Source organism: Habropoda laboriosa, unplaced genomic scaffold (genome assembly GCF_001263275.1).
Source record: "Habropoda laboriosa isolate 0110345459 unplaced genomic scaffold, ASM126327v1 scaffold41, whole genome shotgun sequence".
NCBI lineage: Eukaryota > Metazoa > Arthropoda > Insecta > Hymenoptera > Apidae > Habropoda > Habropoda laboriosa.
In genome coordinates this window covers 377088-389744 of record NW_017100164.1, presented here as the reverse complement: position 1 = coordinate 389744, position 12657 = coordinate 377088, and the positions used below count along the sequence as shown (strand labels likewise).

At 38.7% G+C, this 12657-nt stretch overlaps 1 protein-coding gene across 1 annotated transcript in view; it reads right to left on the bottom strand.

Moving 5' to 3' along the window:
* The window catches only part of LOC108578563 (LON peptidase N-terminal domain and RING finger protein 3), a 94543-nt gene continuing 81886 nt past the window's right edge, over positions 1-12657 (bottom strand). Inside the window, 6 exon segments of the mRNA XM_017941927.1 lie at positions 1-382; positions 1098-1305; positions 2174-2475; positions 4568-4767; positions 6584-6683; positions 11874-12068. Of these exon segments, the coding sequence (XP_017797416.1) occupies positions 20-382; positions 1098-1305; positions 2174-2475; positions 4568-4767; positions 6584-6683; positions 11874-12068 (1368 nt within the window). The 3' untranslated portion in view covers positions 1-19.

Here is a 12657-nt window from a genome sequence, read left to right as displayed (position 1 = left end):
TGTTTCCTTTCCTTCTCTCTTAAGATTGCTGAACGACGGAAACCGTGGTGTCGGTTATGCCACCCTCGTCACGACATATGCTCGAGGAGGTGGTCGTTTCCTCGGAGGGTGCAGGAGCCACTGTCAGCTGTCTCTGCTCCATGTGATCGAGAGTCTTTTCGATGGCTCTTAACCTCTTCTCCAGGCTCGTCGTGCCGAGGATTCCCACTTGTAGCTGGGGGCCCAGTGGTAGAATGGCCAGCAACCACCAGGTCCACGAGGGACCGTCAGGTAAACGGGGCCAATCGTCCTCCGTGTCTGGCATTCGACCGAACACTCGCTGGATCTCGGACTGCTGGGACGACGGGACTGTCTCCCACCATCTTCTGCCTTTCGTTCGCACCTGCAAATTGTCATTGTCTCTTTGTGCAACGGATTTTTTTTGTCCTTGTGTCGTGGAGTGTTTTCGTGCTGTTTTATTTGATGGACGATGGGATGGGGTGGGAATGTAAGGTGATCGATCTTCTTGACTTTGTGGAGGATGCCGAATGATGAAGGATAAATAAGGCACTACGTTCTGTAGGAATATCGAGAGGGAGAGACTGCTGGGAAGTATTAGATCGATAGGTTCTTTGCCTGGTAAGAGTATTGTGTAATGTGATGTATGCAAATGGTTGAAACGTTTTAGAGATGATTTCAAGCTTAACAATCGTTCAGATGGCTCTTGAAAATTTGATAAGGGAGAATTGCCGAAGTTACTGGAAGAATTTTATCAAAATAAAATTCGGCAATCCTCCGTTTTATCCGAAATATATAATTTACATAAATATAAATTATCCGATTTTACTAAATTTTATCAAGACAAAATTTTACAAAAATTCGTCACAAACACAGAAGGAACTTAGAGAACAATAAGAAATAAATCAACAAACAAAATAGTTTGACAAAAACATGGATTGTTCGTTAATACACCTAACAGTTGCTGTTCTGGATACATTAATCTGTTGATAATTACGTAGGTCACTTCTGTGACACATTTCTCGATTGGTGTGAGGTTCAAGACGATACGACACTTATTAATTACAATGCTATGTAAACATAGATTTGTAATTACTCACCTTGTCGTGCAGCTCTAAGAGATTCAACAGTTGATCGTCCTGCACCATCGTGTCCCTCAGGAATTCTACTTGCGCTGTATCATAGCCATCCCTCTCACCTCCAGAGAGAACCCTGAATCTCCTTCCGCCAACTGTGCTCAGAATACTGCAGCCATCTTTCAAGAGGACCCTGTCTTGAATCTCAAGCATGGTACCATATTCTGCGTATCTGAAACAATGAAAAGTAAAACCTCGAATTTAACAAGATTCTTGTAATTTCACGAATTTTCGAGCGGTTAGAAATTTTCTGAATTATTTAAAGAACACTGGCAGCTGTCTCCAGCGAAATGATAATATCTCTGCAATAGAGACTTATGGTAGAAATAAGTGATCTACTATTTCAGCACCTCGATCAACAAAAACAAAGTTTCCAGGGTGAAACAAATTTCTGTTTACTTTAACGAGAATAATCATCTCTTTGAAGTATTATCTTATAGGAAGATATTATGCTTCATGTGTTAGGAATAGTTTGCTGTACGGTTTGTAGATGATGATTCATCATTGGAAAGCTCTACCGAGGTATCTAACGGAATTTAGTGGAAGTTGCAATAGTATACACATTATGGAGAGTTATTTAGCAAAATGAACCTCTCATTTACCAATTTAGCATTTCTCAAGGTATATTTATCGGTCCATCGACAGATGGAATTAACTATTCTCTGTGGATAGGATTGAGGTGTTGAAGGCAAATTTGATCGAACCAGAAAAGGAAGTACGTGTAAGCAAACGGTTGTCACTTTAAATAGTTTTAACAATCTTTATATTGCGATATATCTACCTTACGAATAAAAGATGTTAAAAAATTATTCGGTTTTAATTTAGCTTCAAGGATACATAGAAAATAGTCAAAAGAGAATCGTACACAATCGAAACAAAATAATTACCCACTTATGGCACCACTGTGTAACTTAGCCCCAAGAAAAAAGAGTCGTATACAATCGAAAGAAAATTACCGATTTATGGCAGTAACTTAGCCCCAAGAAAATCCACAGAGAATAATTAAAAAAAGTCATATACGATCGAAAGAAAATAATTACCTCTTGGTCCCCGTGGCTTCTCTGTTGAGGCACGCAGCGATCCCAAACTGGCGAACGCCACTTTCCACGCATCTCCTCACCATCAGCCTGTATCTCGGCTCGTACACGAACAAAGGACATGCGACGCATGGGAAGGCCGTGGTGCAAACAAAAACCGCGATCTGCTCGCTGCCCAGGAGGCCCAGTCCCTGGACCAATTCTAATCGGTGGCTAGCTGCCCTGGAGGCGTATTCCGCGGGAGCCACCGTCTTCAAAGCTCTCTCCACGAACTCCGTCACCGTCTTCTGGCTGCTGGCCAAGTACTGCAAAAGCAAAGGACACTTTGCTAAGTCGACCAGAAGCCTCGTCCCGTCTTCTCGTAGTCCTTCTCGAGTGATGCCTTCAACATCTCCGAGATTCCTGACTTTTTCATGAGAATTTCTCAGCTCCTTCTCCTCCACCTTTCACCGAGCTCTTTTGAGGCAAGCTTCCCCACGGGGGCTGGCATTAATAACGAATCGACCGTTTCAGAGGGTTTCCTAGTAAAGCGTGTTAGCTTTTGAATTAGTCGGAACTTTCGCGTTGTTGCACGGCGGGACACCGTTCATGTTTCATGCTGTGTGTATCGAGGATGAAGGATGCAAGGATTTAGGAAATTACAGCTGGCAACCGTTATCCGAATGTTGCTGTTATTTCTTTAATTCGAATTTTCCTAATTTTACCGAATGATGTTCATATGGCGTACTAGTAACAAAAATTGTTACACATAAGGTCTTCGGGTCTTTTTTGACCCAAAGTTGCATAGAAGAACGCACTAGGATTACCACTCGAGTAAAAATTCGAATTTCTTTCGCAATTAATTCCCCCATTTCGTTTACTTGTCCCAAAATTCTTTTAATCAATTTAAAATACGTTAAACCATTTGAATCTGTATCGTTATTTCTTCTTTTTCTACCATTTCAATCTGTATTATTCATTATTCTCCTTCTACCATTCGATTAAACAAACAAGTTATCCTCTACAAACACGAGCTTCACTTAACTCTCCTCAAATCCAAAGACTGCTGCAGCTTGTTCAATCGAAAATTTCGTCCGGAAAACATTCACCGTGAAGAGATGGGAATTAACGAACCACTTAGCGGTGTGTAAACAAAAGGAATGCACAGAGAAGCAAAATGCAGAAACAACGTGCAAATAACGGTGGGCGAAGCGCGTTGTGTAATAACGTAATGCAATACGAAGAGGGAAGGGAACCGGGACAGATACGGGATTGTGAGCCGCAAAATTTATTTAACGTCATTAACGACGATGCTCGCGGGGACAATTGATAATGACGCCACGAACGCGGAAGCTCCTAACGGCGGCCATGGCGACCGCAAACAATAATCATTTCAATCTGCAGCATCGTTAACCGCCAGGGAGCATTATATCTCATTTATGGACAGGTGTTCCATGTCCTGGGATTTTCTTTTCCCGTGGAATGCGGCAAAGGATTAGCTCCTTGCCTCGTGATTCTTTTTTAATGGCTGGATATATTAGACGTAACTATTTTATACTTCGATATCGCGACGGACTAAAAAGTAGCGAACTTTTGTCGGAACGAATCGAACGTTTACATTTATGCGTGTATGTATTTGGGTTTCGGTAGAGTTAAGAACAATTCCTTTTCGTTTCTTTTTTTTTAATTACTATGTATGAAGAATATTGTGCAAAAGACGTGGATAGAAAAATTTTGAATCACGAATGCGTCCTAAAAATATGAATTCTAGTCTATGTAAATGATTTCGTGATTTGTTTTTATTTCGCGCGGAACCGATTTCGCTCTGCTTCCCGTTCAGGCGGCACACAACGGCGATCACTTCGCAAGCTGTCCGGTTATAGAGTATAAACAGAAAATAACAAATGCGCTCACACGGCATTCAGACGAAGAAATACCAATCCGGGTTGATAGAAGAAGTGTTCATAAATTGCAAAAATTAAAAGAAGGAGACGTGCATAACATTTATTTTTTAAACATGATACTGCACGGACCGACCCCACCCAAACGAAAAGTTCACTGTCAGTCACCAGGGACTGACGCCGCGCTTAACGTGTTAATAAAAAATGAAATTTTTGTACATTTGTGCGATAAATAAAATTAGACATTTATATTGAATTTTACTCTGATTGAAAATTTAACAACAGTTTCTCCAGTGGCCATTGTAGCAGCCATTCGTCGCGAAAGGGTTAATAACCCTGAATTTCATAAACATTCTATTTCGAATTACACTTTGCATTTCAACGCAGACAATGCTATTTACAAAGAAGGTGGTCAATTCGTGTTCAGTTTTTAAAAAATGGAGTAATGCAAAATAGAACAAGATTGTCCATAAATAGGCAAAAATACTGGTCATCTATAGAAAGTGAGATTACTTACATCGGCGAGAGACGTGACGCATAAAGGACATGCCGATGAGTAGTCCAAACAGCGATCCAGGCACATCCAGCAGTACGTGTGCCCACAAGGCGTCGTTACGGGTTTCCATAAGAGTCGACAGCACAGTATGCAATCCAACTCGCCAGCCGTGCCACCGGAAAGAGGCGGAAGGAGAATCTCGGCAGGCCTCGCTTCGAGTCCTGTGAAAATTAACGCTCTTGTTGGCCACCGTGTGTCTATAGTTATTCACATCGACAATTTTTCATTTCAAACTTAATTACCTTATAATTTCTCTTATTCAACTAATGATCAAATCAATGTTTTCCTTCGGTGAAGCATTTTATGTACAATTATTCTCATTAACATTCGAACACTCTTTAGAACGGTGTAACTTTTTTAAAATTGGACCAAACGACTCGAATTTTTTTGAGAGGTTAGAAGGATTGGTATACTATGTGTACGCAAAATTTTGAAAAAATTGCAATTTGTGGGAATCGCGGGGAAAATTGTAAAGGTCACTTTTTACAATTTTTTTATGCGAGATTGTAGTGAAAATTTTAAAGTGTCCGAATATTAATGGGAGTAACTGTAGGTACGTCTCCCTTGAAATCGTGCAATTTTTGTATCATACAGTTTTTCCTACAACGAATAGTTTAGGAATAATTTCAAGATGTTAAGTTCCATTATGGAAATTTCCTTTTATTTATTACCATTACCTTTTCTAACGACAAATAATTATGTCCACAACACGTTGTTCATCGTTCGTATAGTTGCAATTCATTAGTAGCCATTTGGGACGATAAAACTCGCAGCAGAGTTAGAATTACTCTGTGCTTGACCTAAGAAGACGCTTTCAGTTTCGAGAATTGTCCTCAACTTTCCATAGAAACACTTTGAACATCCAATTAGGAGAATTTGCACAATGCGCTCGAACTTTGGAACAACTTTAGATTTTCCGCGACGTTCAGCCAAGTTTCTTGAGAGTCCAACAACTTCCGGTGAACGTTTCGAAATTGTTCATTTTGGTATTTAGATCTCGAGATCAGTTTCTACTTAGCTAAGTCCTCGAGTTTGTGTATCAAGAGTAAAATTTGAAGAGAAATTTTCACAGAAAAAGGGGGGGGGGGGAAATGTGGAAACGTTGCACAGCAAATTAGCGAGCAAATTCTTTCATCTTGCTCGAGTGTTGAATGAACTTTATTTTTAAATAGATTGAGGATACGTTTATCAATGGCACGCATTCAGTCGCGCGCATCGTGGCAAATGTGCAACGCCGGTTATTAATACGAAATGTCAGATAAAATGTAATCGCCTAACCTTTCCAGGCTGCAATTCGTTTTTCACGAGAAAGCACAGTTACATTCGGCGGTCGACAATCTGACCGGCTTGAAAAACATGGAGCATTTTTCTTTTCTTTTTCTTATCGCATGAAAATTCCTGTTTAATCTAATTGTAAGAGAAATTATAAACACTGGTAACGATATTTGAAAAATATTATTCGAAGATAAATATTGATATTCGAATAATTCATTGCGTAACACAGTGATTCATTTTCGGTCAATAATAATTATTTTAACTTGAATTAAATTTCACTCAGTTTCAGTTGAGAATAACTATTTTAATTTGAATAAAATTTCACTCATTTTCAGTCAGTAATAACTATTTTAACTTGAATAAAAATTCATTGCGTAACACAGTGATTCATTTTCGGTCAATAATAATTATTTTAACTTGAATTAAATTTCACTCAGTTTCAGTTGAGAATAACTATTTTAATTTGAATAAAATTTCACTCATTTTCAGTTGAGAATAACTATTTTAATTTGAATAAAATTTCACTCATTTTCAGTCAGTAATAACTATTTTAATTTGAATAAAATTTCACTCATTTTCAGCCAGCTTGAATCAAATGCCAAATATTCCAATTAAAACACTACCATTGACAATAATAATACAAGAAAGATAAATAATCCGAAAATCGAATAAACATTATATGCAACGATCATTTCAACTTACTTTTCAACTTTTCAATGTCCTGGTAGAGACGATCTAGGCCAGTCTGCAACTTCGTGTTGTTTTGTGGTGCTGTGGTTGACAGGAGCCTTCTGCTAACAGTCTGCAATGAATCAACAAGCATAATTGGATTAAGCGCGCGAACTTTAATCTCAAATTATTAGGATTGACACGATTAGAGCTCCTTTTCTTTGAAATACAATTCATCTTTATTCGCAACGGGACACGCCGCGAGCTTGCGTAACATTTAATGGATCGTTGCGCAACTTGAGAATCTGTTCGAAATCTAATTCCACGATATTTCGTTTCGCCTCTTTTTTTTTCCCTTCTCTTCTCGTTGTTGCAATTACATTATCGTTCAGACTCGTTCGAAAACCACATTCACCCCCCTTTTTCTCACGTATTTACAAAAAATTAATGCATCTTTGGTTGGAAAAGTTTCGTTCAACATTTTCTGTGAGAAACTTGACTGTTTGGTAATCATATATCCTTATTGACCATCTGTTTCATGGAAGGTATAATACTTTTCTCACAGTTTTTTTCGTGGGTATATACTATTTTCCAAAACTTATGATTTCTTTTTAATTACAAGAAAAAAATGTTTTCTTATTCTTCCTGTAATTGTAAATTAAACGTCGTCGTATGTACCGAAATTTTGATGAAAGAAAAATTGTAATGTCTCGAACTGAAATTTTGCTAAAAGAAGGTAAGAAAAATTGTGATATGACTCCAACTGAAATATCGAAATTTTAATAAAAGAAAAAAGGGTAAGAAAAATTGTAATACGACTCGAACGGAAATACCAAAATTGGTAGAAGAGAAATTGTAATATGACTCGAACTGAAACACCGAAATTGGTTACAGAAAAATTGTAACATGACTCGAACTGAAATGCCGAAAGTTTGCTAAAAGAAAAAGAGGTGAGAAAAATTGTAACGTGACTCGAACAGAAATACCAAAATTGGCAAAAAGGAAATTGTCATGCAACCCTAATTGAAACACCGAAATTGGTAAAAGAGAAATTACAACACGACACGAATTGTAACACCGAAATCGGTAAAAGAGAAATTGCAACACGACTCAAACCGAACCACCGAAATTGAAATAAACGGAACAAAGGACAAGAAAGAAATTGCAACACGACTCGAAAGCACAATAGAAAGCGAGAAAAAAATCGGTTGCTCGGTTAACAAGGCTGGTTCGTAATTAAACGTGGCGAACGATTACCGGTTACCGAACACCAGTCGAGCTTATCCTGGCTCCGAGATCGATAGTAACTGAAACATCGGGAGTTTATATAAGTTGCAGCCGAGGCAGCCCGCTTATTACCACCGCGATATCCGTATTTCCAGTCCGTCTATAATAATTGTAAATTGTTTGTTAATTATGTGCCCTGCCTTCGGCGAGAAATACACCCAGCGTCTTCGCAATACAATCGAAATTGGACAAGTGCACTGATCTCCGCGGAGCAAACAGAACGATTAATCACGGCACGAAACGGGTAATCGAGGGTACGATAATTAAAACGATGATTACTGTCGCTGTGGTAATTAGCAGGTGGCGAAGATAACCGACGTAACTGGGGAAAAAGTGTGTGAAACTAAAGGAAGAAAGTAGTAATTGCTACTTCCTTTGTATTCCATCGTACGATCGGTTCCCTGCTTTTTTTCTCTATTCTTTCTCATATTTTCTGATTTATTTTAATGCCTTATGAGACGTTTGTTTTTGCTTTTTCTTAATTATTCCTTGAGGTTCGAAGTTACCTTTAATCTCGAGTAATTAAATTTTGGGCCAGAATTCAATTTATCAAGCTGACCTAATGTTGTTGATACGAAACTGTCGGAACAGTTGTCAGGATTAAAGGATTAATTCGCAATTTTCAAGATTCTTATGGCTATTTTAAATTCACATTCCCAAAATTAAATTTATCAAGTTGACCTGAATATTAAATGTGAAACTATCGAAACACTTGTGAGGATTAAAGGACCAATTCGCAATTTTCAAGATTCTTTCACACTTATTTCAAATTCACATTCCCAATTTTTTCAAGAACTTCGCAAAAATGGAATATTAACTTCTCAAACCCAATTGTACTCTCGTTAAAAAATAATTAGTGCAAATTCTAACACTGTACCAAAGAAACTATCGAAACGCTTGCGAGTATTACAGGACCAATTCACAATTTTCAAGATTCTTATGGCTGTAGCGCACCCCGTAAAGAGGGTAGTGCTCCGAGCGGCCACCAGAGTAGCGCCCTCGTCACTTCCCTCGTCACCATCCCTTATAGACTTCCCCACTATCTCACCCCCCCACTCCATCAGTCTCGCTGGCCCAGGGGACCCCCAGCAAGGATAAAAAGAGGGCCGATCTACGATTTGATGGACAAAAACGGATACTTGCTCCAAGACGCTCCCTTGTGTGGACATCGAACGGACAAAAATCCTGCCTGGCTCCGACTTTGCTCCCTGGCGTGGGCCATCCGGACCACGAGGCAACGTTTAGATCCGTCTACCCAGTCAACGTTTCCGCGCCCTTTTGGTGACCGTGCGGCGTAACTGGGGAAAAAGTGTGTGAAACTAAAGGAAGAAAGTAGTAATTGCTACTTCCTTTGTATTCCATCGTACGATCGGTTCCCTGCTTTTTTTCTCTATTCTTTCTCATATTTTCTGATTTATTTTAATGCCTTATGAGACGTTTGTTTTTGCTTTTTCTTAATTATTCCTTGAGGTTCGAAGTTACCTTTAATCTCGAGTAATTAAATTTTGGGCCAGAATTCAATTTATCAAGCTGACCTAATGTTGTTGATACGAAACTGTCGGAACAGTTGTCAGGATTAAAGGATTAATTCGCAATTTTCAAGATTCTTATGGCTATTTTAAATTCACATTCCCAATTTTTTTAAGGATTCTACAAAAATCGAATACTAGCTTCACTATAGCTCTCGAAACTTCTCAAACCCATTTGTACTCTCATAAAAAAAAAAAAAAAAGAAATGAATGCAAATTCTAACACTACTGTAGGCACTTGTTCATGGCTCGGCCTGCGCCTCGCGAAGAGGGGCACGAACCGGGCGCGGGTGTCCCTCGGTTCGGACAACTCTCGGCTGTTTGTTGTTCGGTTGCCTCGGACACAGTCCGTTTTCGTGTGTCGCCAGCGTTAGTACGGAAAAGGATTTCGGGAATAAACAGTTTGAAAACCATTCTCTCGTCACTCACTTTAGACTACCTCCCACGCTACCAAAGAAAACGAAATAAGGAGCACACTGTGTAACTTCTCGTTGTTTCCAGCTGGAGTATAAACCGAGATACCAACAAAAGGAAAACACGTTGCACACTTTACTCCTCGTCGTGTACGCGAAAGGATAATGAATGTAGAAAATAAATCTTATCAAGTGTTTCAATGAATAATGAACGTAAGTGGAGAGGTGCAAGTTCGTTTGATAGTTCAATCGCAGCTTCGAAGTCAGCGTGAAACTACCAACACGATGATGTCACCTTTAAAACGATCGCTCGTTTATCAAGAAGTACAGCTACAAGTACGTTGCATTTAAAAAATTCAACATCTGAAGTGAGGTTATGTAAGTGAAGAATCGTTTCAGAGGAAAGAAGAGAATCTAGGACGCAATAAACGTCGAAGACACACGTTGGTTCGTTTAATTCGATCTCACCTGCGCTAAATCTGGTACCCTTATTTCTAAAACCGAAGTGTCTCGATATTTGATAGAAAAAATCAGTCGTGAAATAGTGCGATTTTCACAATCGTTATTTCGATGAAATTTCTCAGCTTGTGTATAATTGACATAAATCTACAAAACGTATTTTTTAAATTTTCATTACGGGCTCGGATGAAATAGTTGTCAAATGTGACTTTTGCAATTTTCTTCGCGATCCCTACAAATTGCAATTTCTTCAAAACTTTTTGCACACGACATCTAGTATAATGATCCTTATAACTTCTGAAACAAAACTGAAGTCGTTAAGTCGAATTTAAAGAAAGTTCTACTGTTCTAAAGAGTATTAGTGAGGGTCACTGCATATTGGATCAAATTGACCCGTAAATTCCATAAGTGTGCATGAAAAATATAATTGATTTCCATTAAAAAAATCGTACAAATTTTGTTCCCGTATACAGAGATTATTAATGTTTGTTAAATATTCAAGAATATAAAAAAATTTCAGTCCAAATGATACATTTAACCTTTTCGCTACGGTGCGCTTGTGACAAAATATGATCGCTATGAACGGAGCGCATTACTGACTAGTCGACACTGAGGTACATGTCATATCTGATTTTTGCTTCCCATATGTTTCCAATATCTGTCTTGTAAGATTTAAATGAAATTTGGCAAACGATAATTGTGTCGCAAAAACAAAAAAGAAAGAAAAGTATATATATGGTATGAACGTATATGCACGCTCTTCGTACCCGAGCGCCCACTTTTCGAGAGCGTATATATACGCTCTTCGTATATGAATGTTCATTCTTCGAGGGCGTATATATACGCCCTTCGAAAGGGTTAAAAAAGAAGGTACTTCTAATACTGTACCAAGAGGATGAAATAAGGAGTATAGTATGTCAATAGGAATTTCTTCGCGTTGTTTCTAAAAGCGGAAATTCTAAGGAATTCTACTGGAAAAGCTGAAATTATTCAAGTGAAAACTGATTCTACTAAAATTGAAAAGAACTATAGAGCAAAAATTAATTAGGCGATAATGAACTTCACTCCGTTTAATTTGATATATTAGGTCTATGCAAAAGTTCTTAACGCATTCTTTCGAGGAATGAGCATTTATTTCTTATTACATTTCTAATTATTTGGCATAAGAATACTAATAATATAATATTAATACTATATTCAGTATAAATACCAGCTGTGAAAATTTAAGCAAGGAAGAGGCACACAGTGTCTTTTTCAGAGGCACTAAAACTTTCGCATAGACTTAGCATAGAATAAAATTTCGACTTTGATAGACGAAATTAGAATTTCATCGACGCGAATGAAACGAACCGAATTACATCCCTCTTTTGCTAATTGAATTCCAAGAGTCTGCTCGTACAAATGTCAAATACTACGCTAATCGGTTGAAAAATTGATAATCCACCATAAATCTGAAAATTTCTCTTCTTTCGTTTCCTCTCATCATCAGCAATCAGAATTAACGATACACGCGAAAAGATACGTGTAAAATATGAGTTTCATCGACTCCAATATTCGTAATTATATTAGACCGTGAAGGGGTGGAAGGTCAACTGGCCGCGTTAAATCTGAAAAATTGTCGCAAGAGATTGTTACCTGATTGAACTCCTCCTCGCCGCCGCTGCTATTGTCCTCGCAGTCGGACGCGTTCAACGCCGCCCGCCGATTTCTTTTCGGGTTCATCAACTGGTGACGACTCCTGGTGCGTGACGCACCTTCGGTTAAATTGTAAGGTGCGCGGGACGGCACGCTGCAACGACGATGCCCGGACGACAACACTTTGTACAGCACCTGAAGACAATACAAGACGATGCATTTTGTAATTCTAATGCGGTCGAACGGTGAAAGCCGCTCCTCTCTGCGGCAACTGTCGTCGAGGTTTCGCACGCGTTCTGCGTCGCCGCTAACGCGATAGAGATGTCTCTTTGTTGCGAGCCTGTGTGCCATGCAAATCCGCAACCGTAAATCTTTGTAAGTAGGATTCACGTCCGTCTCGATAACCGGTAAAAGGAAAAATCACGAGGCGCAATTGCAGATGTTCTGCTCGCCAACGGAATAATTCGCGACAATTAAACGACGCTGCCTCTCGCATTAAATTAACCCTAAAACGCCCAAAGAAGGGTAAAATAATGTCCACAATGTTCCGAACGTTAGTTTTTCTTTTTGATTTGAAAAAGTGCACTTGGATGCAACAATCTCATAAATTTCTATTATAAAATGTAAATAGCGCTGCCTCTCGCTTTAAATTAGCCCTAGAATGCCCAAAAAAGGGCAAAAAATGTCCACAATATTCTAAACGTTAAATTCTTTTTTTTAATTTGAAAATGTGTACTTAGGTGCAACAATCTCATAAATTTCTGTTATAAAATAAAAATAAAGC